We start from the raw sequence: 25,530 nt of genomic DNA, 5'->3' as shown, positions 1-25,530 counted from the left end.
GCTAATCATGCTCGCCTTGGTCTCCCGGGCGGCGATCGCAAGCATTCAAGTTTGCCTGGCGATCGACCGTCGACGGCGTTGTGCAACCACCATTCTAGTAATAAATGCCCTCCTCGCGACTTCTGAAGCGAGGTCCGAGCTTGAGCACCAATTTGCTGATGCTGCATGGTAGCAACGAGCTAGGACCCCAGCTGCATGCCCCATGGCCACGCCACGCCACGTGCCGAGTCCATGGTACTGGCACCAGAAGCATCTCCCCGCGCAATGGATATGGCTACGACTATGCTCCCGCCTGGGCCAAGGCCGTTCAGAGCAGGCACGTAGGAACTGGGCCATGCTTCGAGAATGCCCGGCGAATCCTTCAGACCGATTGAGAAGTGCTGATTTGATAGGCGAACCACCGAACCGAGACCAGTACGAGTACTTATCTCAGGCACAAATAGATCCGACCTATAGTTGCCTCGCCCCATGCCTCCCGAACTCAAAACTTCCTCCGTCGGCAGGAAAGATATTACTGTCATCATCCTTTGCCCGGCATTTGCCACCGATGCTCTCCACGGTACTGGTAGAGCACTGGATATGTGCGTTACCGTTCTCGACCGTTTCAAGCTTCTCTACCTCGAGATAACAAGATTGTGGCTTGCAGAGCGGACATGTCCTGACTTTCAGACTAAAGATGATTTGCGCTTGGCTTCCCCAGTTTGTCCAGCCTCAATCTGCGAGTACGAGGTATGCATCTGGCAAGCGGAGATGTGAGCCTGTACCCCGTACGAATTACGAATATGGTGACTTGCAAGGAGCCCGGGGGGCACGAATTTATCGAGGAGGGTGCCAAGGGAAGACAAGAGGACACACGAAGCCAGCAACGTCGCTGTCGATCAATCAGCAGGGTAGAATGTTGCTTTAGCGCGACGGGTACAGGCGTTCGCTGAGCAAGCCCGGACATGCCCGCAGACGTCGAGCTGTGCGGTTCAACGCTCGCAGGTGTACGGAGCACTGCTTCTGTGGACGACATGCATTATCCACCGTCGCGTCTTGACGTTCAATACTCGGATCGTCTCAAGCGTGTAGCACAAATATCAGACCCCAGGTGACGGTACACAAGGTCAGGCACATGGGAATGATCTTTGGGAAACTGCAGCGTTGAGACAGGAAACAGGCCTGAGCGACGAAATGCCTATCAGCTTGTGGATCGTGTTGGCCCTGATAATTTATGCTGCGACGCGTCCTTCCTCGCGTGCTGCAAAGCTCAGGAAAATCCCGGGCTCATGGCTTTATGCGACAACTAGGTACAGATTGGCCTGGGATGCGTGGCACGCGCGTTCAATCCATGCTGTTCACGGCCTGCACCGAAAATACGGCCCAGTTGTTCGCATTGGACCGAATGAAATCTCCTTCAACAGTCTGTCCGCGCTGAGGACGATATACGGCGCCGGCAGCGGCTTCGAACGAACCGACTTTTACAGAATGTTCGACGTCTATGGCCGACCGAATCTGTTCACGTTTGCGGCGGGCCAGCTCCATCGTGAACGAAAGAAGCTGATCAGTCACATCTATGCAAATCAGACCGTTCTGTCGCCTCACTTCGCGGGCCTGGTGAAGAGCAAGGTGGCCGCCTACCTCAACCTCCTTGAGCGGGAGCCGGACCTCGGTAGCGAGATCTTCGCCAGTTTGCATTACTTTTCCTTGGACGCAATATCTGAATTCGTCTATGGATCTAAACATGGGGGCACGACTGCCCTGGCGGGATCCAAGCAGTCAAGGGACTTGATCCAAGACATACTCGATCCAGCGCGACGGCGATTGGCGTGGTTCGCGGTCCATTTTCCTGCTTACACCAAGTGGATTACAACCCGCACCGGTATCTTGGAGAGACTGCTTACTTCGATGGGCATGATGCCGATGCGGAAGCCTTTCACGTATTCTGGCATCCGTCAGCATGCATTGGAAGCCTTCCGCAGCTTCAAGGGTGCGCCACACAAAGACAAGGCCGACAGTGCTGATTCAACCGTCATCGGTCGCTTGTTCAAGGTCCAGGAGGCGGCAAACCTGTCCGACTTGGACATTGCTTCTGAATGTGCTGACCATTTGTTGGCAGGAATTGACACCACTTCAGACTCCCTGATGTTCATGATCTGGGCCCTTTCTTTGCCCCGGCGCAAGGATTGCCAAGAGAGGTTGAGAGAGGAGTTGTCGCAGATCTCCGTGGACAGCCAGGGCCTTCCTGAGCCTAAGGATCTAACTCAGCTACCCTATCTGAATGCAGTCGTCCGGGAGTGCCTGAGATTGTACTCGCCCTTGCCTGCCTTTGAGCCTCGCTCCTCGCCCGTTGACACAGTGGTTGATGGCTACGAGGTCCCTGCGGGCACAGTAGTGGGCATGTCACCATTCTGCCTCCACCGGGAAGAAACTGTGTATCCTTCCGCCTTGACCTTCAGACCAGAGCGGTGGCTTACAGATCGTGGCACCCTCATCCCTGAATCGGATCCCAGGAACCGAACTTTCTGGGCTTTCTCCAGCGGGGCCCGCATGTGTATTGGAATGCATCTGGCAAACGCAGAGATGCTTACCTTACTGGCTGCAGTGTATCGGAAGTACAAGACATCTGCAAATCACCCGGATACCTCTCCAGGAATTACAAGTCGATTCGAGATTTTCTTCGATGAGACAATGCCGAAGATGGTGGAACATGAGTGCCACATCAGCTTCACAACGCTTGGTTGACATTTGACGTCCGGCGGGCAGGTCGCTGACAGTTGCCCTTTCCCTAGCGGAAAAGAGCAGACTGATGGCACCATGAACAGGAGATCAGGAACACGCGGCGAGATGCGTACCGTACCAGACAAGAATTCAATATATATGCACACAACCGTGCTCAAAGCAGGTTGATTTGACCAGAGACTGCCAACTCAGACCGCCCATGTCACACAAGAGGATTGCCTGGAAACAACCTCCAAGTTTTGTGCCTGTTCCTCATCTGAAATCGTATGAGGTGTGGCAGATATTCAGTCTCAAAATGACACAGCAGTTGACGCGAGATGACACCCTTCTGCGGTCCGGGCTCCCGGCAACCTGATTTCACAATCTTTCAAATTAAGTCTCCATCCCTTGCTAGGTCCATGTTCTCGTCCGTCTACTCCCCCCTTCTTCTTGAGTCTTCAGTAAAGAACTGCTGGCAAAATGTGCGTGACGGAGGTCTGGAGCTACCGCGAGTGTGGCTGTTTCTACAATCATAGCGTGCTTTGCCGGTCTTATCAACAACAATGCACCCCTTGCTTTGCCCCGAACATACAATACCCATTGCGCCGATGGCTTCAAGAGACGGGAGTCAACACCGAGATGGCACACAAGCACCTTGGAGAGCGAGCGAGGTCTACCGAACCCCAGAACTGCGCCAACCACCGCACCGTGCAGAAGTCATTTCTCAACCAGATATGCGAAGATTGTCTGCTCGCAGAGCTTGATGCTGGGACCAACCCTGATCGCAATGTAGAAAACGCACACGAGACTGAGGTTACTGTCCACGGGAGCGGCGAGGGCCTAATTTGGGATAGTGAGGTGAAAATCGAGATTGAAGGTCACGGACTGGTGTCTCCGACGAGCCCAGCTGTACAGAATGCTCCTCAACCTATTATCGAACCCCTTGACAACAGGCAAATTTTCGAGAGTCAGGTCCAGATCACAATACAGTACGAAGACCACGGTGAGACTGAAGAAGACTTGCGTTCACCGACCTTCACAGCGTCGCCACCCGTCCGTTCCTCGCGCACCTCTTCGGTCGGCATATCACCAGCAGGCGCGCGTTACACCCACTCCTGCCAACTCAGGTCACCCAACTACCTGTCCAAGAGGCATGGGCGTGACTTCCGAAGCAAGCTTTCTGAGCTCGATGACGCTGATGACGAGTTCGAGCGCATGGAACGGTTTTCAGGTAATCCTCGACAGACAGAGCGAGGACGAGCTTTGACCCGGTCAAACCTACGCAAGGTTGAGAAGAGCGAGCCAGAGGCCGAGATGCCGGTCGAGTCTGTCAGTGTGCGTACTGCTGGCTGGCCGGGATCTAGATTTCACAGCCTCAGGTCCTTATCCACAACATTCGTCTCTGTTGTGAGAGGCGACGAGGCGAAAACTGTCCAGACCTCGGCGACCTATCCGACAAGCAGTTCATCCTTGTCGGTGCCACGGATAAGGAACCCCTTCCGCACCATTCGCAGCCGCAGAAGTTCGCCCCTGATGCAGGAGTCGAGTTCGCTCTTCCATGCATCTTGGAAAGATTCTCCTGTCAATCATGGATTAGTCTCTGAAGCACATAATTTGCAACTCATGCTGCCTAGGAAATCGACTTTGAAGGATCTCACACTCTGTTTGGCAAAAGACCTCAAACGCACAAAGGCGGTGTGGCCGCCGTCCACCGGTACACCTTGTGAACTCCTTCAGAGTCCGAGCAGTATGGGGATATATAGTGACTGCGACGATCAGGAGACGGCCTTCTCAGAAACGCAAACGTCGGACTCCCATTCTGATACTGCCTTTGAGACCGATTCAAGAGTCACCAGTCTACACAGCGAAGCGACGCCAGCGCATTACGGGGATAGAGAAACCTCGGGCTGCTGCATGATCCCGAGCATTCCGAAACCGTCGACTATGAACACCCTGCGTGCTGTCATCGATGACCTGGGTCTGGGAGTTGATACTCAAGGTGCTTGTCCGTCACAGGGCCCGATCGCACCAGATGTAAGGTAGTCGTACAATGCCGGATAGCTGATGTTGCCGAACATGGTCACATCGCCACCCCTGGGCTACCGACGCAGCGAGAGCAGCTACACGGTTGTCACCATCGGAAAGGCAAGAAATAAATCACGAACTATGCCGCGACGTCGGCATCCTTGAAATCGCCTGAGGGACAGTCCATGTCTTCCAACCAGTACTCACACGAGGCAGTACACAAACCCGATTCAACGCCGGCTTCTGAAACGGGGCACGGATACTGAGTCTTAGATAGTCTAAGAGAAAAGGAGGCCCAGGCTGTGCGAATGAGTCATATATATTAGCCGGCACATCGAACATGATTCCTGACCATGCAGCGAGGCGACATTGGAGCGAGATGAAACAGAGATGCGCAAGGGGGTGAAGGGGGCAGAATGGCAGGTTTGAAATGCGTGCATAGTGCATACGTGGACCAATAGGAACCGGGCCGCTGTCTCACGTGATCTGTGACGAGGCTTCGATAGTTGGAGTCGGCGGTGGAGTCTCGATCAATTCACAATTCACAAGCCAAAATTATTGTCACGAAGCCGTAGTGTCCATTTTACCGTGGTGCCGCATCCTTACTATCGCCGTTCGTCGAGATCCTTGGTGTTTTGGCTCACGGACTGCTGTTTGCGTCTGCTGTCTCTCACGCAGCCCACACCCATCTACCGCTATATTTAATCCCAGCCCAGACCCAACAAAGCGGTCTCTCGGCAGACACGCGCCGGTGCACATTCCAGTCCTCCACCCACATCCTGTGATCGCCGCGACCGACTACCCTCGCTCGTGTATGCCATAGACCGTTATCAGTCAACATGTCTGTCCTCCCTGCCGAGGTGCAGGGAGCCTTGACCCAACTCCTCCAAGCCCTCCAATCGCCCGACAACACTCTCCGCAGTCAGGCGGAGGAGCAACTCAACAATGACTGGACCCCCAATCGCCCGGAGATGTTGTTGATGGGATTGGCCGAGCAACTACAGGTCGCGGAAAATCCTTCGGTATGTCAGAAAGATATTGTCTCTGGGAGGATGCTGAGAGATACCCCCAGACACGATCATTTGCCGCAGTCTTGTTCCGCAAGCAAGCCTCGAAGCAACGGAAGATCCCCCCCGGTAACGAGTCGAAAGAACTCTTCTGGACGCTCAGCGGCGAGGCCAAGGGGGCCATTCGGTCAAAGTTACTTGAAGGACTGGCCAGAGAACAGGTCAGTCCCGTGAGGAATAAGATTGGAGATGCAATTGCAGAGATCGCCCGACAATATGTCGAGTCTGGTAAGCAGTCTGTCAGTAACCGGCTCCGCTCTGGCTAATACAACCCAAAGGCGAGAATGAGACGTGGGTCGAGCTTCTCCACGCCTTGTTCCAGGCCAGTCAGTCTTCCGAGCCTGGGATGCGTGAATGTGCATTTCGAATATTCGCGACGACCCCCGGAGTCATCGAACGAGAACACGAAGGTGTGGTGCAAGAGGTGTTTCTCAAGGGTTTCAAAGACAACTCAGTCGACGTAAGATCCGTGACCCCAAGCATTTAGGGACGCCGTACTCATTCCTCCAGGTCCGACTATCTGCCACCGAAGCATTTACTGCCTTTTTCCATTCCATCAAGAAGAAGACACAGCCGAAATACTACTCTCTGGTCCCGGAAATCCTCAACATTCTGCCGCCCTTGAAAGAAGCTGGAGACACAGACAATCTATCGAGAGCGTTGGTTGTTCTCATCGAACTCGCCGAAATATGCCCCAAGATGTTCAAAGGTTTATTCAACAACCTCGTCAAGTTCAGCGTCTCGGTCATCCAGGACAAAGAACTGGGCGATCAGACGCGCCAGAACGGATTGGAGCTGATGGCCACTTTCGCGGAATGGGCCCCTGCCATGTGCAAAAAGGACCCGTCCTACACGAACGACATGGTCACACAGTGTCTCAGCTTGATGACTGACATTGGCATCGACGATGACGATGCTGCAGAGTGGAATGCCACCGAAGATCTCGATGGGGAGGACCAAGAAATGAACCATGTGGCCGGCGAGCAAACCATGGATCGCTTGGCAAACAAGCTTGGAGGGCAGATCATGCTCCCTGCGACCTTCACCTGGCTGCCGAGGATGATGCATTCGGCCTCGTGGCGAGATCGTCACGCGGCTCTGATGGCCATTTCCGCAATCTCGGAAGGTTGTCGAGACCTGATGATCGGCGAGCTTGATAAGGTTCTGGAACTCGTGGTCCCATCACTGAGAGATCCTCATCCCCGAGTCAGGTTCGCGGGATGTAATGCCTTGGGCCAGATGAGCACCGACTTCGCAGGGCCTATGCAAGAAAAGTACCACCAAGTCGTCCTGACCAATATCATCCCCGTGCTCGAGGCTCCAGAGCCCCGTGTTCAGGCCCACGCCGCTGCAGCGCTCGTCAACTTTTGCGAGGAGGCAGAAAAGTCGATATTGGAACCTTATCTCGACCAATTACTCAGTCACCTCCTGCAGCTGCTACAGTCTCCCAAGCGATATGTCCAGGAACAGGCACTGTCGACGATTGCCACCATTGCTGACTCGGCCGAGAGTGCTTTCGTGCGATACTACGACACCTTGATGCCTCTCCTTTTCAACGTCCTGCGATCCGAACAATCGAAAGAATATCGTCTGTTGCGTGCCAAAGCAATGGAATGCGCCACACTCATTGCACTGGCTGTCGGCAAGGAGAAGATGGGCCAAGATGGCATCACACTGGTCCAGATCCTGGGCAACATCCAGCAAAACATCGCCGATGACGATGATCCGCAATCACAATACTTGCTCCACTGCTGGGGACGAATGTGTAGAGTCTTGGGCAGTGATTTCGTGCCGTACCTTCCCGGTGTCATGCCTCCGCTCCTTGAACTCGCCGCTGCAAAGGCCGACATTCAGTTGATTGACAGCGAGGACGAGGCGATAGATGAAGAAGGCTGGGAACTGGTGCCCCTGAAAGGCAAGGTGATTGGCATCAAAACATCAACCTTGGAGGACAAGAACACCTCGATCGAACTTATAACGATATACGCTCAAATCTTGGAGGCAGACTTCGAACCCTACGTGGCTGATATCACGGAACGAATCGCTCTCCCAGGACTCGCGTTCTTCTTCCACGACCCCGTCCGCGTCTCTTGCGCCAAGCTCCTCCCTCAACTGCTCAACTCGATCAAAAAACGCTACGGCGAACAATCACCACAACTCCAGGAGATATGGGCGAAATGCTGCCCCAAGGAGATCGAGATCCTCAGTGCAGAACCCTCGATCGACACCCTGGCAGAAATGTATCAGTGTTTTTACGAGAGCGTCGAAGTCGTTGGTAAAGGATGCCTCACGCAAGACAACATGGAAAAGTTCATCGAGTCGGTGCAATCGACATTGGAAGAGTTCCAGAAACGCGTACAAGAACGGGCGGAAGAGAGAGCCGCGGACGCGGCAGCCAACCAGGGCGCTGGCGATGCCGACGAAGACGACTCGCTCTCGATTCAGTATGCCATTGAGGACGACCAGACCCTCCTCTCCGACATGAACAAAGCCTTCCACACGGTGTTCAAGAACATGGGCGTGGCGTTCCTCCCGACATGGCAGAGACTGATGCCCTTTTATGACGGATTCGCCACGTCGGCGGACCCCATGCAACGCCAATGGGCAATCTGCATTTTTGACGATGTCCTCGAATTTTGCGGCCCACAGTCATACCAGTACTCGGAGCATATCATCAACCCGCTCATCAACGGCATGCGTGACGAGAATGCCAACAACAGACAAGCAGCGGCCTACGGGGTGGGTGTCGCGGCTCAAAGGGGCGGAGAGCAGTGGAGCGATTTCGTGGCCGCTTCGGTCGACACGCTCCTCCAAGTGACGCGCGTCCCTAATGCCCGGAGCGACGACGAAGTCTTTGCGACGGAGAACGCGTGCGCGGCGGTGGCCAAGATCCTGCACTTTAATGCCTCCAGGGTTGTCAACCCGCAGGGAATCGTTGAGCAGTGGCTCGATGCGCTGCCTGTCGTGAATGATGAAGAGGCCGCGCCATATGCGTATAGTTTCGTCGCGCAGTTGATTGATCAGTAAGTACATGGCCACGTGGACGGTCGTTCACGTACGATGCTTCGGATCGCTGACTGCCATCTCACAGAGAAAATCCCGCCGTCTTCGCCAAAGCGGCGCAGGTGTTTCATCACATTGCACTCGCGCTGGAGGCCGAGATGATCCAAGGCGCGACGGCCAAGAAGATTGTCGAGAGCGCCAAGGTGTTGGTGGGCAAGACGGGGATCAACGCCGAGCAGACGCTGCAGGCGTTAAGTGCCGACGGGCAGAGGACTGTGAGGAGTTATTTCTCGTGATGCCACCGGCTGCCCTGGGATTGGGAGATGCGGCAGCAGATAGAGATGCAGTGTCTAGCTATGATTCAACTTTTGAGGCCCACAACGCAAGCATGAAACTGTCCGTGCCAGAGCAAGCGGTGCAAGTGACCGTCTGCAACACCGCGCGACCCCATTAGGTACAGTCTCTGATCTTCATGCAGGCAAATGACCAAGAGGGCACGAGGCGAGGATAGGATATGATGGAGGACAAGACAGGACAGGGCGGGATGGGATGACACAGGATGATAAGGTATGGATGGTATGGAAGGCTAGGATATGTATGCTGGAGATTCCGTGCCAGCTCGGGACGGAATGTCCTTTATCTTTTGGTGCCAGGGAGACACTGCAGGTGTATTTGCGTGCGTCTGACTCGAAGTCGAGATCGAAATCTATCCATAGACAAGAATACTGGGCGGACGGGCACAGCGAGGTGAGGCACTCGCACTCGCACTCGGAACAATCAAGCGCAGTCACAGCAGTGCAAAGTAGTGCCAATGAGTTCAAATGAGTTCAGATCAGTTGAGTGCAGCCTAGTCAAATCCACCCACCCCTTCTACTACTGTAGAATATCCTAATGATACATATGTATCCCGGGACGGAGAGTCGCGCGGACAGGAAAAGACAAGACAAGACAAGACGAGTCAGTCGCGGAATGCACGTACCTGGGTCCAGTAGGTAGTCAGTACTCAGCACGATACCCCTGTACTCGTAGATGTCTCCATATTGAGTCTCTACAAGTACCTATTAAACTAGGCTGAGGCCTCATGCCCAACGGGTATACCTCTCTGCGGCGGCAGGCACTGCCTCTCTTACACTCAACTACGCCACATCTCAAAGGAACGGCGCGATGTCTACAGCTGAGTGGTGTGTATTGTCTGTGTCCTCTCTATGGAGTATGAATTATCGAAAGCACAAGGCAAAAACAAAAAGGAAAGAAGCGCAGCCCTGCGCTAAAGCTCCACCAATCAGAACGCGAGATTGCTTCTCTGTACACATGTACAAGGGAAATGGCAGCCTTGCGCGAAACCACAACTTCATCAGCCCCTTTATGCTGATACACCAGACGTACGGAGTACATCTCAATCTCACGTATACCGTACCTAGCTAGGTACCTAGGTACCCTTACTGTGCCTCACGCGAACAAGTCCAATTCGATATGTACTGTACGGTACTGTACTGTATTTCCTGCTAGATCGAATACCGACCTACCTACTGTGCTGCGGTGATCCAACACGCACACACACGTATGCACACACACAGGCATGCACACAAACGCACGCCACACGCAGTCAATCCCCAAAACCGTCGGCAGTTTCACTCTTACTGTACTGTATCTCGCCCTGTCCTGCCCTTGGGTATAAATCCTATACTTGCGGTAACAAGAAAACAGGCCCCTTCTTCATCAGTAATCACACCATTATCGTCAATCGCCTCCAGCCTCACCTCTGGGAGACTGTGCACCCCCGTCCCTCACCATGCTCCATCGACCCCAAGCGGGAAACCTCGAGATCGGCCCTACAAGCTCTCCGGACTCATCATGCTTGCATCGCCGTCCCCATTGATACCGTTGGCCTTGCCATCAGCCACGCCATTAACCTCCACGGCGTCATCATCCATCATGCCGTCCACGACAAAATCCTCGACGGCAGGTTCTGGTTGACTATCTTTCTCACCCGCTTGATTCATGTCCGTGGTTGTCATCGTCCTCCCCTTGACCGTCGGCTTGGCTTTCTTATCGGGACTGCCATCTCCGCCGGGTCCGGGCGTACTGGGTGTGGCGTTGCCGGCGCCATTCATCACGGGTGTCTCGTCTGCGTTGCCTTTTTTCTTCCCCGGCGTCACATTGGTGTTCGCAGGGACAGTAGGCTTCGCGGCGTTCGGACCCTTCGCCGGGCCCTTCTTCTGGGGACTCGTATTATTATTCTTAAGGGTGCCCTCTCCAATCTTGCCACTTGCCGGGACGCGTGCCCGCCCGTAGCCTGGCCTTTGCTTGAGCGGTAACTCCAGATCTTCCACGAGTGGTCGATCTCCATTCTCGCGCAGCCGGCGCTGGAACCAATCGCGCATGAGTCCGATCTGATCCTCCACATTGTCCAGGCTGATCCTCGGCCAGCGCTGCGGTTCCTTGAACATCGACTCCCCGATATCGACCGGTCCGACGGCCTGGCTATTCATCCCCAATCTATTTTGCAGGATGTGGAAAGGCACGGTCAAGCTCGCCATTCCGAATTCCTTGTCTAGTCCGAGTTCACGGAAGCCAAAGAAATCCTCGTCCAGGTCGCCCGCAAAGTCGCCGCCGACGTATTGTTCGCCACCATCGGCGAAAGAACCATGGCCGTGCGCCGTTTCGTCAGTCAGTGCCGGACGGAGAAGATCGGTCAAATGCGCTTTCATCCGGTCGTGCATGGTACTGAGTTTGGCGGAGAAACGGTCGATGTCCTCGCGCGCGTAGAGTTCCAGGTCGTTCATGGTCATTCCGCCCGAGTGTAACGCATGAAGGATCGCTTCTTCGCTGGTATATGGGGATTTGTAGGTCGTTTCCGTCTTTTGACCTTGTGCCCCAGTCACCGTCGTCGTGACGGGGATCTTGTAATCTTCCTTGTAATTTGCCAACGCCGTGCATAGCCGCTGGAAGAAGTCTGCTGCGATATCCGTCATAGCATCAAGCGCTGAAGGCTGGAACTCTTCAAACCCGGCGTGGAAGAAAATCTTGCCAATGGACCTTTGGAACGCGGCCTTGCACACCCACGGCGCCATCAGAGGCCCGTCATCACTCACCACATAATTCGGGATGTCCGCCTCGACGAACGGTTCGGCCTGGTACTTCTGAAACTGGTTCTGATAGGTTTGAGACTGCAGCTGCATTTGCTTGACGACGGCGATCTTGGAGACAACCTTGCGGGTATCCTGTAATTGACGCATGTTGGCGTCTATCTTCTTGGAAAGCTTGCCTTCGGGTGCCATGAAATAGCCTGGTGGGACGAGACGCATGAATTCCTCCCCGTGAGCAATGACCTGGCCTTCGGCATCTTGTTCCCACCGCATTCGAGGGTCGATGTCTGGGATCGCGGAGAGACAATCGTAGTAGTCCGGAAGCATGCTTTCTTCCTCGACTTCCATTCCTTCAGCCAGCGTTTGCCCCTGGATCTCAGCCCTTTTTTGTCGCTCTGATGCATCCACGCCGAGCTCGGCAATGTCTTTCGAAGTAGCTTCCTGGCGCATTCGCTGCCACCTGCGCATCCCTGCTTTGCTCCGCAGCAATGCAGTTTCTTCAACATTCAATTTGTCCCCGCGAAATAGCTTGTGCCGCGCAGCGGCGAGTAACGCCCGATCTTTCTTGGTCTTTTGTTTCCAAAGTTTGTAATCTTCGTCTTCGTACTCGGGCATTGGTGCTTGTGAAGGTAAGGCAGGGATATCCAAGTCCATGCCTTCACTTCCGGCGCCAATCACACTTCCGGGCCCATGAGCTCCCGCTGGCGTCAATATTCCTGGTGGGGGCGTTGAGTGACCTTGACTCCCGTCAACTTCGGACTCGGCTCGGATACCGTTCTGTACCGAGCTCAGTGATTGCAAGACCGGTTTCGTTTCCGGGATAGGAGTAGTTTCTGGAGGTGCTTTTCGTGACGTCGAGCCACCCTTTTTGGCGCTTTTCTTGGGAGCTTTACGACCTCTCGACGACATGATGGGTTCGTCATCGCTCTCCTCCGCCTCGGCCTCCAGCTCGCCATTGGCGATCTGCTGCCTCCTCTCTTCGGCCTCGACTTCAGCGCGATCTCGAATGACGATGTCCGGAATCAGGGGTACCAGCTTGTCCGTCTCCTTCTGCATGAACAGCGCGTGCTTGCGAAACAGATGATCGGGATTACTGTTGAACTTGAGACAGTTCTTCCATATTTGAGTCAAGTCGTCGACGAATTCCTTCTTCGACTTGTAGGCGAACTGCTTGAGCTTCTTGGTCATAGTGCCGAGGTCCATAGGGTACTTGATGATGAGGTAATAATCAGGGGCGTCCTTCTTCTTGACCGGGTTGAGGAACGGAGTCGAGTGTTCGGTGTGTGCTTTTAATTCAGTCAGGACTTTCTCCGCCGCTTCGTACAATTCTTCCTGGCCGACTTTGTCCTCACTTGCCCATTTACTTCGATTCTTGCGAACTTCGCTCATGAGCGCGCGTAGTTCCGACTCGGTCGCGTGCACCAGGTTCCGGTGTTCGTCCAAGCGCGCAATGAGGTTCTTCAGGGTCAGACTGGATGCGCCGAGGTTGGCTTTGCTGAGACTTCCTTGCTGCATGGCGGCGTTCTGTCGGTTTGCATGGCCTTCGGCTTCTGCTTCGGCGCGCCGCTCCGCCTCATCAAGACGTTGTTGATCTAACATGGCGTCCCGGTCGTTTTCCAGGGTGAAGAACATGGTACGCGACATTGTTTTGATGGTCTCGATTTCCTTGCGCTTGGACTCTTCTAGCTTCTTCCGGGCATCCTCTGCATCTTCTTTCTGTTTGAATGAACCGGTCTTTGAGAGAGGCTTTGCAGGATCGGAGGGGATGGACACCGGCGGAGCGGGCCTCGGGATCGGCGACGAGGTAGCATCGGCGACAATGTGCACTTTGTTCGGCTTGTCCTTGAGGGGGGATGCCTTTGCAGCATCGGCAGTCTCGTCCTCGTCGTCCTCGTCCTCGTCATAATCGTCGTAGTCGTCATCGTCCAACTTGCGCTTCTTCGATATAGGAGCAGGGATGGGCGCCGAGGAGGATGCGGATTCCGTCTGTGATGCAACGGCAAGGACGCGCTTTTGAGGGACGACGACCTGTCCGACGTCATTGAAGAGTGTGGCAAGTTTCTCCTCCGTCTCCTGAAAGAGTGCGCGAAAGCGGACAATCTGGGGATCTTCATCGAGACCGGCCTCCGGCTCCACAGGTTGGCCGGACTGGGAACCGCCGCTGCCCAGACTGCGCAACTTGAAGGAACTCGGAGTATGGGGTCGGGAGGGTGCTCGAAGCAGGCCATTCATAAGGGAGTCCCGATGTAAGGAATGCAGGAGTGGTTCGTCGTCGGGGGGTTTCTGCGAGTTTGGGGGCGGCCATGATACCGACATGGCCGGGATTGCCCCCGCGTAATGGTGACTGAGGGTGCGGATGCCAGCGTGACCTGCAGAACTTCGAGCGCGTGCGCAGGGTCAGCGAGATGGCGGCGGAACATCAAAATCGGGGGGTGGACGGCTGGGACGTGTCGGTGATGGCACGCGGCGGATTGCAGCGCCCAACTGTTGAATTAGTCGTGGTGGTTGATGCGCAAGTGGACGGGTTCTGATGCTGATGGCCGGCGTGAAAGGACGTTGGAGGTTGAAAGAAGGTATGAGCGAGCAGTCAGTGAGTGGTGAGTGACAGTCCTCAGTCAGTCGTCCGGCTCCAGGTCCAAGTCCAGGGCCTCGCGGCGCTTCTCCAACTGGCAACTTAAAACCTCCCGGTGGCCTGCGGCGTCCGACTTCCGCATAATATCGGCTACTAATTAGTACGGTGTACATGCTGTTGCTCAGTACCCGTAGGCAGCTCAACGCTCTGCTCTACACGGACAATCCAATACGATGCGAATCCGCTTTCCCTTCGCAAGCACGTTCCTCTCCTCCCGTCGTCGATTGCGCCCATGCTAACATATTCTAGTTGGCTTCCTGATCCTCCTCCTCTTCTCCTCCAGTCTAGGCCTCCTTCCGTCCTCCGCGCTGCCCTCGACTCCGGCTGCCGCCCAGCCGTACATCCCCTCTCAGTCCGACAAAGCGTTGCACTTCATCTGTTTCTTCCTTCTCACCGCCGTCTTTTACTTTATATTCGACACCGCGCGCCGGCGGGTCATCCACTTGACGCTCATCATATGCACTCTCTTGTTGGGCGTAGGCAGCGAAGTCGCCCAGGGACTATTGCCAAACGATCGCGAATTCGATTCGTGGGATGTCCTTGCTAACGTCCTCGGGAGTTTGGCCGCGCTGGGCTTAGCGAGCGCATATCATCGACGGTCAGCAGAGCGCAGGCGCCGGGCGAAGTACTCCGCTTTGACCGGCGACGGGCTGGAGGGTGAAGATCTCGAGCTCGGCGAGGGCGCCAATGGTACAATGAGAGCTGGCGACGGCGGGCAGGAGACGGTTGTTGTACCTGCGAGAACCATCGAGGAGGAATTGGACAACTGGGACGAGAATGCTCCCGATGACGCCTGGGATGACGATGACGATACGACGGCGACACAGAACACGAAGGTGACGCCCTCGACTAGCTCCGTCGGCAGCGAGGAACCGCCGCACAAGGTTGCTGTTGATTGATGTTCAAATGCTCGTGGGCAAGGACCAGCCAGATTTTATGTTCGTGGCATCACGGCGGCTTGACATGTGGCCCAAGACCATGTACCACAATTACGCGAACGCTGTAACGACCATGGGAGATACGTCAGAGAATTCCGCCGAGATTGACATGAGCATAGAGCATCAGATTCCCTGTCCGTTGTTGCTATGTATGACTGCTAGGATGGTGGTATTACTGATCTGTCGGGTTTGGGCCCCTCCGCAAGGCTCCTTTTGTTGCTCAGTGTTGATGCGCCGTCTTCTGCTCCATGCCAATGTTCGCCTTGTCGCCGGATTCAACCGGACATCCAGACGCCTGACGAGTAAATACACCCCGTCGCCACGGCCTTGCCTTCGGTCTCGCCTCTCCCACTGCGAATCGACTTGCCCACATTTCAACCAAGTGCTCCACGGCAATTTGTGATGCTCTTGCTCGTCATCCTCGTAACATCGTACAGCGCTCGCTTCTTCGATGACATCCCCAACTGCTCAGCGAAAACAACTGAACCTTCCAAGGCTGAATCTGAAAGGATTCCGTCTGACGCCATGACGATCAACTGTCACTCCGCCCCCCGCGCGACGACCGCCCCAGTTTCTTTTTGCCAGTCAGCATCCATGGACCGAAATCCGAACGAGGCCGCCGTGGCAAGAAGGTGGAACGTCCGGCTCACCTCCCTACGCAGGGAACATGTACTTACTTTGTGTAGAGAAACGGCATTTTTCTTCGCAATGCCTTTCAAGAGGTCTGGAGGGGTCTAGGAATGAGCTTTCTCAGTTTGCGACGTTCTTTTCTGTCTCTCGATCGCAGTGGAGTTCGCTGGTGGGGATTTTCGACTTTGACTGTGTTGGCGCTCGTGCGTTTGTCGACTCTGGGTGGCGTCTATGCCCTCCGATCCAGAGAATGGAGGTTGCGGATCGGGCAGAGTGACGACAGCAGTAGGTGTAGGAGAGGAAGAATGCAGGTAGTGTGATATGGTTCGGTGAAGGTGGATGTCACTTGCAGGTGAGGAACTCCGGAAATGTTGAACTAAGAGTGGAAAGCAGTTACATCTGATTCGAATTCCTTCCTGGGAAGCGCAATGCTATATACAGGCCTACTCTATTGTCTCCCGTGTGACGACAAGAGCGGGCAACAACATAGCCATCAGGGACCGACCTAGGACACCGGCTTGTCAGACTCTCCAATGGTCTTGGATGACGCTTCAGGAACACACTTGAATGGCTAGCACCCTTTTGCCAAGCTCTGAACGGTTGCTTGCATCGACAGAATCAGGGTTTTGGGTCCGGACGAGCGATCAAGATGAGGTGCAAGAGGGTGAACAGGAATTCGCGAGTCAACAATGAATGGCGCAAAGTGACGTAGCGATTCGGTGTTAGCGCGTGGCTGCAACGGCCACCAGCCTTGGCTGAGCGCAGATCGACGAGATGTGGCGTCGAATGTGGCGCAGTTGACTTGCCCGAGATGGCTGCATGGTGGCTGCACGAGACTGGTCGCAAACCTCGTCTGACAACAGGCGCTCTCTTAGTTCTACTCGATCGCACAGCTCGTCAAGCATTTCATTCATGTAGCACGCCTGGCAAGCAGCACATTCCGCGAGAAACATTATCCATCATCGGTCTGCTCGACTCAAACTTCGCAGCACGCTGGCTATATCGTTTGGTGGCGTGTCTGGTTGCGTCTGGTCTGCCCTTGCCAGTGCTCTCTTTCTCCCTTGCTTCTCTCGTTCTGCAAGTTTCTCGGCGCAGAGGGCCAATGTCCTGCCTGCTACATTTTCGGCTGCGGTCTGATATTGGCCTAGCCGGTGGACACCGTCTGCAAATCGGTCGATTGTCGGCCCTATAGATTCCAATATTTCATTGACTCGCTGGGAGATTTGGTCTGCTGAAGTCGGATTGCTGGGAGGATTTATCGAGTCAAGAGCAGCTGCTTCGGTTTCGGAGAGCAGTGATCGCTCCATTTCCCAAGGCTCTGTCGTTGTATTGCCTTGACATAATGTCGGAAGGCTGGGGGGTTGCAAGAACGATTCTAACGCTTCCTTTTCGATCCGAAGCCTGAAAAACGTCAGTCACAATCGTTAAGGAATGTCTTCATCACCGTACCGTTTTATCTGTTCTTCCAGCTCCGCAAGCTTCTCGAGATTCTGCACATTCTTGGGGTTTGGCCGTTCGGGAAGTGGTGTTTTCCGTACCGGGACGTCCTCTCGAGCGAACCAGTCTGAAAGTTCCGACTTGCTCGACAGCTCTTTCAGCAGTTCCTCCTCGATTACTCGAGCTGGGCAAAATTTCAGCATGGCCATCAAATGTGTAGTTTGCCGGAGGCTACCAACCTGCTTGTCGGGCACTTGAGTCCTCAAATTCTGTACCTATAGGCTTCTCGTCCAATGCGCGTTCCGCACACCAGGTAAGTAGTTGCCGCATCCGCCTGGGTTCCGGGAGGCCTTCACTTTCAATATGTTTGTAGTAGTCCACAACGTCAACCTCCGAGTGAGGTAATGCTACACGTTGCGTCAGCCTGCACCACCCAAGTTGCTGTAGCTTGCCTCGCTTACCATTGGAAGTCCCGGACTCGATGAGCGAGCTTGCCCGTCGTCCCCGGTTGCCCAGACTACTTCTTCTTTCACCCTTGGCCGACTTACCCTCGCGCATGGCTTTGTTGCGCCTGATCACAGGGGTGTCCGCCAACGGTAAGGCAATTCTCGTCGCGGAGCTATTCTCTTGTACCGTAGGGACGGTCTCTGCCTGATGACCATCTCGGGCACCTTCGGGACATTGGCCATTTGGATCCCCATCCCTTTGCTCCTTTTGCCGTTTCCTAGGCGCCTGATCTGCGACTATTCCCGACTTTTGTTCTGGTTGCTTCTTTGGGGGTTCTCTGCGGATTCCCCTATTAGGGGATTCCTTCAGCCGGGTCTCAGCCTGTTGGTCAGGACGCTTGGAAGATACCTCCTCGCGAACGGGTCTCTTCGCAGGACTCGCATCTGCGTGGTCATTGTCCTTAGACAGACGCTTCGACCGACGAGGAGGCGGATCTTCTTTCGGCTTCGGTGTGGAAAATGACATTCTCTTCCGCCTCGCTTTCGGCTTGGGTGCCGTGTCGTCATTGTTGGGCACGTCTGACTTGTCCGCGGGCGGTTGTTGCGACTTCGACGCGTCATCTTCAGCAGGAGCAGTGGCTTTCCCTTCCTCTGCCGGCTTGGCTTCTGGTTCCTTCTTCTTGACGCGTTTGAATATGAAGCCATCATCCTCCTCGTCGTAATCTGGGGTCCACATGTGAGCAATAATGTCCAGTTTCCACGTGCTAGCCTGTTGCGCAAACCTACTCATTTTCCTTTTCCTTGCATTTGCTTTCACGTTCTGCGCGGCAGCGGGATACGAAGAAGCGGCGACAGGCTTCGCATTTCCATTGATTTGTTGTGCCTGACTGGGACGCAGCGGCGCGTCTTCCTTCTCTTGGATTCTTGTGCTTAATCTTCGCGTCGGCCTCTGTATAGTTGACATTGGCAAGGGCTGCAAGGGCGGGCGCGCCACGAGCATGATCATGTGCGGTTTGCTGGTGGGTGAGCAGGGTGATGTTTCGCGTTTGTAGAAGGAGTCGGTCGCATGCGCGGGCGCAAAGTTGGCCGGTGGCTAAATACGATCAATTCTCATGATAAAAATACGTCCTCCTCCGAGTGATCGAGTCAGAGTGCAGCCGACGGTCAATTTGACGCAGAAATGCCCGCTCAACGGTGACTGATGTTGCAATGAAGCGCTGAAATGGCTTGCATTGCGGGCAACTGGCGGTTGTTTACTTCTAAAGTGGAGCCCCGGGCCAGTCCGCCAATCATATCACTCGCTCAGGCCAGCGAAGCATCAGCCCGTCCAAGACTTGACCTTCACTCATCTTTCGCTCACGTCCCTCATCTCTACTTGGTCTCTGCTTACGGTCACATCACGTCCTTAGTTCCGCAATCAACAACGTAGTCCGAGACTCAGTCCAATCCGTTGACAGTAAAGCAGCTGGCCGAAGAACAACTAAATCTTCTCAACCGGGCCAATGCTGGACGGATCGGACTCAATTCCTGACCTGTATCAACTATAGTCGACGAGACCAGTTCGCGGTTGCTGTCTCCATAGATCAGGAGAGACCAGAACTTGCTGTGCAGTATCAAAACATGAGCGTGAAAGCACGCTTGGGTATTCCCGGAGCGGTACGTGGTCGCTACCCAGCGCCGCCGCCCATGAGCAACATCTTTCGAACCCCGAAAATATTCTGTGGCATATGAGACATCCGTGATAACTTGGCCGAAAGGCGCTTTTGTCTTCGCCACTACCAACGCGAACTGCAGTGGGAGCTCAATTCGTACCTTTGCACCAATGTCGCCGCAACTCATTATCGCAAGCCTTCTTGCGGCCATGTAAGGAAGCTACTTTTGTCCCCCATAGCCATCACCAACTTCACTTGATTCTTTTGTGCTTGTCCGATACCGGCCGCAGTTTACAAGGTCGCGACAGTCGAAGCTGCCGTTCCTGTTCGGCCGCGCGCAGCCATTCCCAGGGTAGGCGTACGTCGAAGCACATCCCGACGGCACGATAGAAAGCAAGGTCGAACAGCCCTTTTGGCCATACTACGATGCTCTAGCAGCCGACACCCGAGAGCGCGGGAGAGACACAGCGGAAGGGACTGTACTCGGGTACGTTGTGCAAGCACAATACTTTGTGTACTGTGGTCGGTCCGCTCAGCCTCGGCCCTCATGGCCTAGTCCATGCTTACTATACTGTCTACTCATACTGTGCGGGTATCCTGCACGCCGGTATTCGCGCTCGTATCGTATGCTTATATAAACAGTCGGATAGACAGATAGACGGATAGACAGATGGCCAGGAAATTCCGCCTGCCGGGCTCAATTCTCCCAATCCCCCGATTCCCGGAACTCCTGTCCCATGCATGTGTGCATTAGAAATGCTATATCTGCTTCAATCTTCACACACCCTACAGTCTCGGGATCTGTACGCCATACCCCATCACCCTGATCACTCGTACACGGTAGTCCACTCCTTCAGCAACTGCTCGATCTCATCGGGTTGTTCGTCCGTGGCCATGTCTGTGGCTTTGCCCTTGCCCTTGTCTTTACCCTTCGAGGGGCTGACTACTGCCGGCACTTCCGAGGGTTGACCCTCTTCGGCCTTCTCACGCTCTTGCTCTTGCTCTTGCTTTTGCGGGTCATGATCGCGCGAAACTCGCTCCGTCGGTTTCTCTTCCTCGGCCCCAATCTGGGTCTGCTGGGTGGGTTTCTCCCCTGCCTCGGGCGCCTTTTCGTCCAGATTCATCGTCCCATCAGGCGTAGTCCGCCCGCTTATATCGCCGGCCTCGTTCTCCGCAGGCACAAGAAAGGGGATCTTATTCTTGATCTTGGCGGCCCCCTCGGCCGATTCGACCTTGGGAGCGTGCGTCCCTGCGTCAGGCTCGGCCGGCTTCTCAGCAGCAGCAGTAGCAGCGACAGCATTGGCGTCTTCTTCCTTGGAGACAATCGTGGAAGGGGGCGTGTATTGGCCTTCCGACGAGGGCGACCTGAGCAGTTCGTCAAACGTCGTCGATCGGCCCAGTTTGGCGCCGGGTGAATTGGGCGGCGACGCCAACCGCGAGTCCTTGCGGTATTCGAGCACGGTGTCTGGATTTTCCTTGTTGTCTTCGACGCCGAAGAATAGACCTGTGTTCTTCACGGTTCTAGTGATGTCGCAGAAGGGTCAGTCAGCGTTCATTCACATCGGTCTCCCCCGTCGGCATTCAATTCCAATTTTTCAAAACTTACTCCTGAAACGAACTGATCGCCGAATTGGGTGAGGTGATCGAATCAAAAATCGACTCGTACCACGTCTTCGTCCGCGCAGCACCCTTGCGGAACTGGACTGCCCCGGAAGTTAACGGATCCGCGTTACCCACCAACGAGTCCTGCCGTTCTCCCCTTTGCGAAACTCGACTGGTGTTCTCGTGCATCAGGCCCATGGTCTCATCGATATCCGCCTGGAGGGCATCGGTCCTCCTGCTGGGACCCGGCTGCGAGTTCTGGTAGGGTTGGTAGGGGTCGTGATACTGCCCTTGGAAGCGCACGCGCGATCGCGACCGCGAACGCGAACGGGACCGTTCGTCGTAGTCAGCAACCGTCAGACCCTCCAGGGCTCCGGCCGCAATTGAACCGTACATTTCCCCCTCGGATGGGATCCACGACTCATTGTACGAAGGCGGAACTTCTTCCTTGCGCCCGATCGAGACCAACACCCATGGCTTTGACCCTGCCCTGGCGTCGCGAGATCTAGAGAGCTCCTTCTCCAGTTCAATCTGGACCCCCATCCGTGAGCTACCGTACGACATTGGCGCGGACCGCTCGAACTGGAGTAACGCCCGTTGGATGTGTTTGAGCGAGTGTCTGACTGACGGAGCCAGCTCCGGCTCCGAGCCCGGATCCTGATACAGCGACTGGCCCGTCGCAGCGAGGGCATTCTCTCCTTGTGACTCGATCATGCTGAGGAGCGCCTCGTACTTCCTCGTGGCCTGCTGGTTCGCGAGGAAGAGATTCTCCAACAACGTCCGCTGGTACAGATCGTTCCCTCTGCCTGTGGGAGATGACTCCTTCCTACGCCAAAGGTTAGTCCGCCATTGCGTGCCGTAAAACTACCAAACCACCCAAATGAACTTACTCGACTCGCGAATCTCGGGCATAAATCAACACATTCAACACCAGCATCAGCGTGCTCTTTAGCCTCTCCAGGTTGCTCCTGAGAAGAGCCATCTTCGGCTGCAGGAACGGCCACTTCAACCTGTCCATCGCCGACAAGGCCACTTTGCCGCCCTTCCTGGGCCATCGTTTGGCGACACTGTCGGTGGCTTTCGCCAACACGCCCTCGATCTCCTGGAAGACGACCTCGCACTCGGTCATGACGTCCTTGACCGTCTCGACCGCCGAGCCAGAATACAGCTTTGCGTCCTCGTCTTGCTCAAGATGGGCGCCGAGCTGTTCGAGCACAGACGAAGTGAGCGAGACATCTCGGGCGACGTTTTTGATCTCCGAGGATGCCGTGGCAACAGTTTCAGCGAAGGTGTAAAGCGTGATTGAGAGCTTGACACCGGCGCCGGCAATGCCGATGATGGTGGCGACGAGGCCAGCTTCCGCCATTGTTGTCCCCGGCACGTGAGCCCCGGTGTCGAGGTTCGGGGTGAGGTTCGGGTGTAAGGCTGCTGAGAAAGGATTGGGGGGCCTGAAGTCGATCTCGCCGCAGGCACGTGTTACACCAACTCAGAGCAACGGCAGACGCTGGGCGACAAGATTCATGGGAAGCTTAGAACGGCAACGGTCGGTATCAGGGAATCTAATACTGGGTAGACGGTGCACCAGATTCAGGAGATTAGAAAAAGAAAAGGTGAAGGGCATCTCAGCCGCCAGTCAGCAACGGTTCAGCTAACGGGTGAAACGGGCCTTGATTGGGTTAGATCCATTTCGGCGGCCGCAACGTTCGACCAATCAGCAGGCTCTGGTCACGAGTGCGCCTCACGCGTCGCCCCCATGTTTCCATTCGGCCCCCAGGCTGTGCGACTCGGCTCTTAGGGGACCGCCATATGTATCGGCTGTCTGAGAATCCCTCGCTCACATACAAAGTAGTTAGTGGCTGGCTTGCCTTGGTTAGAACCGTCATATCCCACCATGACCTGTACATTGGTGATGGCGATCGGCGGATCGTGACCAGCGTCCGTGACATTCAACATCGCTATGGTGCGCTCGTGCCCGGGAGGAAAGTCGGCGTCTCCCACGAAGATGAACTTGCCGCCAGCTAGGTTCTGATTCACAGCGTTAGGGACGGTAAGACGCACCTCGTCAGGGCAGACCCAGATGATGTTCATGAACTTGTAAGGGCGTCTGGCCTTTCTTGCAGCCTTCAGAAATATAGGCGTCGATCTGGTTACACTTGTCGCTGGTCTTGGAGGAATCCACCAGGCGGACTGTGAGCCAAATCCCGCGGCCGGTGGTCCTTCCACAGACAAACGAGCCCTCAAGAGGTGGTATGATGTCGAATGTGAGATAGGGAGGCCAGTCGCGCGAAGTGAGTGCGTTCCCATGTGGGAGTGTTTCTCTGGCGGCTCTGTTCCTGCTGGGGCGCGAAAGCATGGTGCTGGCATTTGCGATGGCCAGCATTCGCGAAATGTATGAGCTAAGGAAGGTCGATTTCTTCGACCTGTTGGCTCATGTTCAACTTCTGAGTCCCGGAATGGTATCATCCGGTGTGGGACGCGAAACTGGGTCGAGAAAGAAGTCCCTCGCAACATTACGAAGATCGTCGACTTTTATACTCGTGGCCGACGGGGTATCGTTTGCATGGTCACGAGCACCGCCGAGTCAGTGAAAGTCCGTGGTGTTGCTGAATGAGTAGTATCGCCGTCGTCGAAGACTTCTTACCATCAGGTGAGCGACGTCAGCATGTGGTCGAGTGGTCACTCCCCGGTGGGCTCACGGGTTCAAGCAGAGCAGACACAGCAACGGCGTCTCCATTTTCGCGATGCAACGTCCCTCTCTTAGTAGCCTATGGGCTATGTAGTGGACCATTCACTAGTCACGCTGAGTACCAAGAACTGCGTGCTGAAATACTACGCCCTACAATCCACCAAGATCTTGACGTGCTTGTCCTTTTCATCGATCAAGGCTCGATATCCATCCTCGACGACTCGATCGATCTTGATCTTGCTGGTGATCATCTCTGCGGGCTGTAGTGAGCCCTCGTCAAGGGCTTTGATGACGCCCGCAAAATCGGCCTGTAGGTACCCGAGAACTACGCCGGGCATGCCACGTCAGAGAGCGTGTAAGAACGGAGAGGCCCGGTTGATGTAGGTTCCGGAAGTGAGGATCGACTTACTGGCCAGATACTTCTTCTCTCCGAACACAAGATTGTTAGGTTGGAAGGGCACCTGTTCACTTCGAGTCAGCTCTGGTGGGAATGGTGCTCGTGCTGGTGCTGCCGGTGTCGTTTTCCACCCCCCTCAATTTCGCTCTTCCACCATTGCTGTGAGATACACGTCTGGGACGTACGAGAAGGGATCAAGGTCGGCGAACGCACCTCCTTTTCCCAAATGGCCAGGTTGACGACCGTGCCCCTTGCCCTCACGGCCAGACAGGCGTCCCTCAAACTGGCCGGCACGCCCGCTGCATCAAGCGCAACATGGGGCCCGAGCCCTCCCGTGATCTCCTTGGCTCTCTTGACAGTATCCTCGTTCCTCGGATCAACAAGGTGCGTCGCCCCAAACTGCTTCGCGTACTCTTGTCTCTGGTGGGCAATTTCGACGACAATGATGGTACCCGCGCCGCGGGCTTTGAGACACTGAATCACTCCCAGGCCAATCGGACCGGCGCCCATGACGAGGGCGGAGTCGCCGGCCTTGATGGGATACTGCTCCCTGGTCAGTGACGAGAAAAAGACAACGTCCGACGGTTGCTGCCAGATCTACAAGACAGCGCTCTTGCTTGAAGCATACCTGATCGACCGCATGCCACGCCACAGCAAGCGGCTCTACCAACGCGCCCACATCCAGTCCAATGTGCTCGGGCAGTTTGAACACAAACCGCGCATCCACCGACACAGCATCACTCATGCCTCCACCTCCGCCACTCAGACCGACAAACCCGGCCGCATCGCAACAGTTGAGGTATCCCTCGCCGCAGGGGCCGCATTGGTCGAAACAGGCGATGGTGGGTTGCACCGCAACTTTGTCCCCGACCTTGAGACCCTGCGGGTTGTCGGCACTGGAGCCGATCTCGAGGATCTCACCACTGAATTCGTGGCCGATCGTGATGGGCATGACTTCGCCCGTGATCGGATGGGGTGCGGACGGCTGTGGGATGAACGTCGGGGAGGAGTATTCGTGTACTACGCGTGATCCGCTGAGTGAGTAGAGTATGTACCATGGAGTAAGACGGTCAAACGACCGGCCGCTTCAATAAATCCTGGAATCTGACCCTGTATGCCAAGATGATGTCTACCGCATGTTTTGCAGATGCCGGGAAGAAGCTTCCAGTCGGATACCGATACCGACACAGGCTGTATAAGGTCCGTCCCTGATGTACACTGGAGAA

At 55.2% G+C, this 25,530-nt stretch overlaps 9 protein-coding genes across 9 annotated transcripts; 4 read left to right on the top strand and 5 right to left on the bottom strand.

The window, feature by feature from the left end:
- Positions 1 to 1,173: 1,173 nt before the first annotated feature.
- G647_01289 (uncharacterized protein) lies at positions 1,174 to 2,724 on the top strand (the record flags this gene model as incomplete). The annotated part of the gene is made up of 1 exon (XM_008724689.1): positions 1,174 to 2,724. The coding sequence occupies one exon, from the start codon at positions 1,174 to 1,176 to the stop codon at positions 2,722 to 2,724; it is 1,551 nt and encodes a 516-aa protein (XP_008722911.1).
- Positions 2,725 to 3,339: 615 nt separating this feature from the next.
- Positions 3,340 to 4,743, top strand: G647_01288 (uncharacterized protein; the record flags this gene model as incomplete). Its single annotated transcript, XM_008724688.1, has 1 exon — positions 3,340 to 4,743. One exon carries the CDS (start codon positions 3,340 to 3,342, stop codon positions 4,741 to 4,743), a length of 1,404 nt encoding a protein of 467 aa, XP_008722910.1.
- An 821-nt stretch (positions 4,744 to 5,564) lies between these two features.
- On the top strand, positions 5,565 to 9,091 carry G647_01287 (uncharacterized protein; the record flags this gene model as incomplete). Its single annotated transcript, XM_008724687.1, has 5 exons — positions 5,565 to 5,747; positions 5,798 to 6,020; positions 6,071 to 6,252; positions 6,303 to 8,815; positions 8,884 to 9,091. 5 exons carry the CDS (start codon positions 5,565 to 5,567, stop codon positions 9,089 to 9,091), a joined length of 3,309 nt encoding a protein of 1,102 aa, XP_008722909.1.
- A 1,536-nt stretch (positions 9,092 to 10,627) lies between these two features.
- G647_01286 (uncharacterized protein) lies at positions 10,628 to 14,200 on the bottom strand (the record flags this gene model as incomplete). The annotated part of the gene is made up of 1 exon (XM_008724686.1): positions 10,628 to 14,200. The coding sequence occupies one exon, from the start codon at positions 14,198 to 14,200 to the stop codon at positions 10,628 to 10,630; it is 3,573 nt and encodes a 1,190-aa protein (XP_008722908.1).
- Positions 14,201 to 14,689: 489 nt separating this feature from the next.
- Positions 14,690 to 15,415, top strand: G647_01285 (uncharacterized protein; the record flags this gene model as incomplete). The annotated part of the gene is made up of 2 exons (XM_008724685.1): positions 14,690 to 14,732; positions 14,766 to 15,415. 2 exons carry the CDS (start codon positions 14,690 to 14,692, stop codon positions 15,413 to 15,415), a joined length of 693 nt encoding a protein of 230 aa, XP_008722907.1.
- A 1,628-nt stretch (positions 15,416 to 17,043) lies between these two features.
- On the bottom strand, positions 17,044 to 18,967 carry G647_01284 (uncharacterized protein; the record flags this gene model as incomplete). The annotated part of the gene is made up of 6 exons (XM_008724684.1): positions 17,044 to 17,485; positions 17,534 to 17,705; positions 17,761 to 17,928; positions 17,983 to 18,331; positions 18,389 to 18,690; positions 18,754 to 18,967. 6 exons carry the CDS (start codon positions 18,965 to 18,967, stop codon positions 17,044 to 17,046), a joined length of 1,647 nt encoding a protein of 548 aa, XP_008722906.1.
- Positions 18,968 to 20,446: 1,479 nt separating this feature from the next.
- On the bottom strand, positions 20,447 to 22,587 carry G647_01283 (uncharacterized protein; the record flags this gene model as incomplete). Its single annotated transcript, XM_008724683.1, has 3 exons — positions 20,447 to 21,140; positions 21,226 to 22,047; positions 22,112 to 22,587. The coding sequence occupies 3 exons, from the start codon at positions 22,585 to 22,587 to the stop codon at positions 20,447 to 20,449; spliced, it is 1,992 nt and encodes a 663-aa protein (XP_008722905.1).
- Positions 22,588 to 23,012: 425 nt separating this feature from the next.
- G647_01282 (uncharacterized protein) lies at positions 23,013 to 23,525 on the bottom strand (the record flags this gene model as incomplete). The annotated part of the gene is made up of 1 exon (XM_008724682.1): positions 23,013 to 23,525. The coding sequence occupies one exon, from the start codon at positions 23,523 to 23,525 to the stop codon at positions 23,013 to 23,015; it is 513 nt and encodes a 170-aa protein (XP_008722904.1).
- A 525-nt stretch (positions 23,526 to 24,050) lies between these two features.
- Positions 24,051 to 25,256, bottom strand: G647_01281 (uncharacterized protein; the record flags this gene model as incomplete). Its single annotated transcript, XM_008724681.1, has 4 exons — positions 24,051 to 24,232; positions 24,317 to 24,368; positions 24,518 to 24,847; positions 24,933 to 25,256. 4 exons carry the CDS (start codon positions 25,254 to 25,256, stop codon positions 24,051 to 24,053), a joined length of 888 nt encoding a protein of 295 aa, XP_008722903.1.
- Positions 25,257 to 25,530: the final 274 nt, after the last annotated feature.

The sequence above is a fragment of the Cladophialophora carrionii genome, assembly GCF_000365165.1.
Source record: "Cladophialophora carrionii CBS 160.54 unplaced genomic scaffold supercont1.1, whole genome shotgun sequence".
In the NCBI taxonomy this organism is placed as follows: Eukaryota; Fungi; Ascomycota; class Eurotiomycetes; order Chaetothyriales; family Herpotrichiellaceae; genus Cladophialophora; species Cladophialophora carrionii.
The sequence above is the reverse complement of the archived record's forward strand: the minus strand, read 5'-3'. Positions and strand labels throughout refer to the sequence as shown.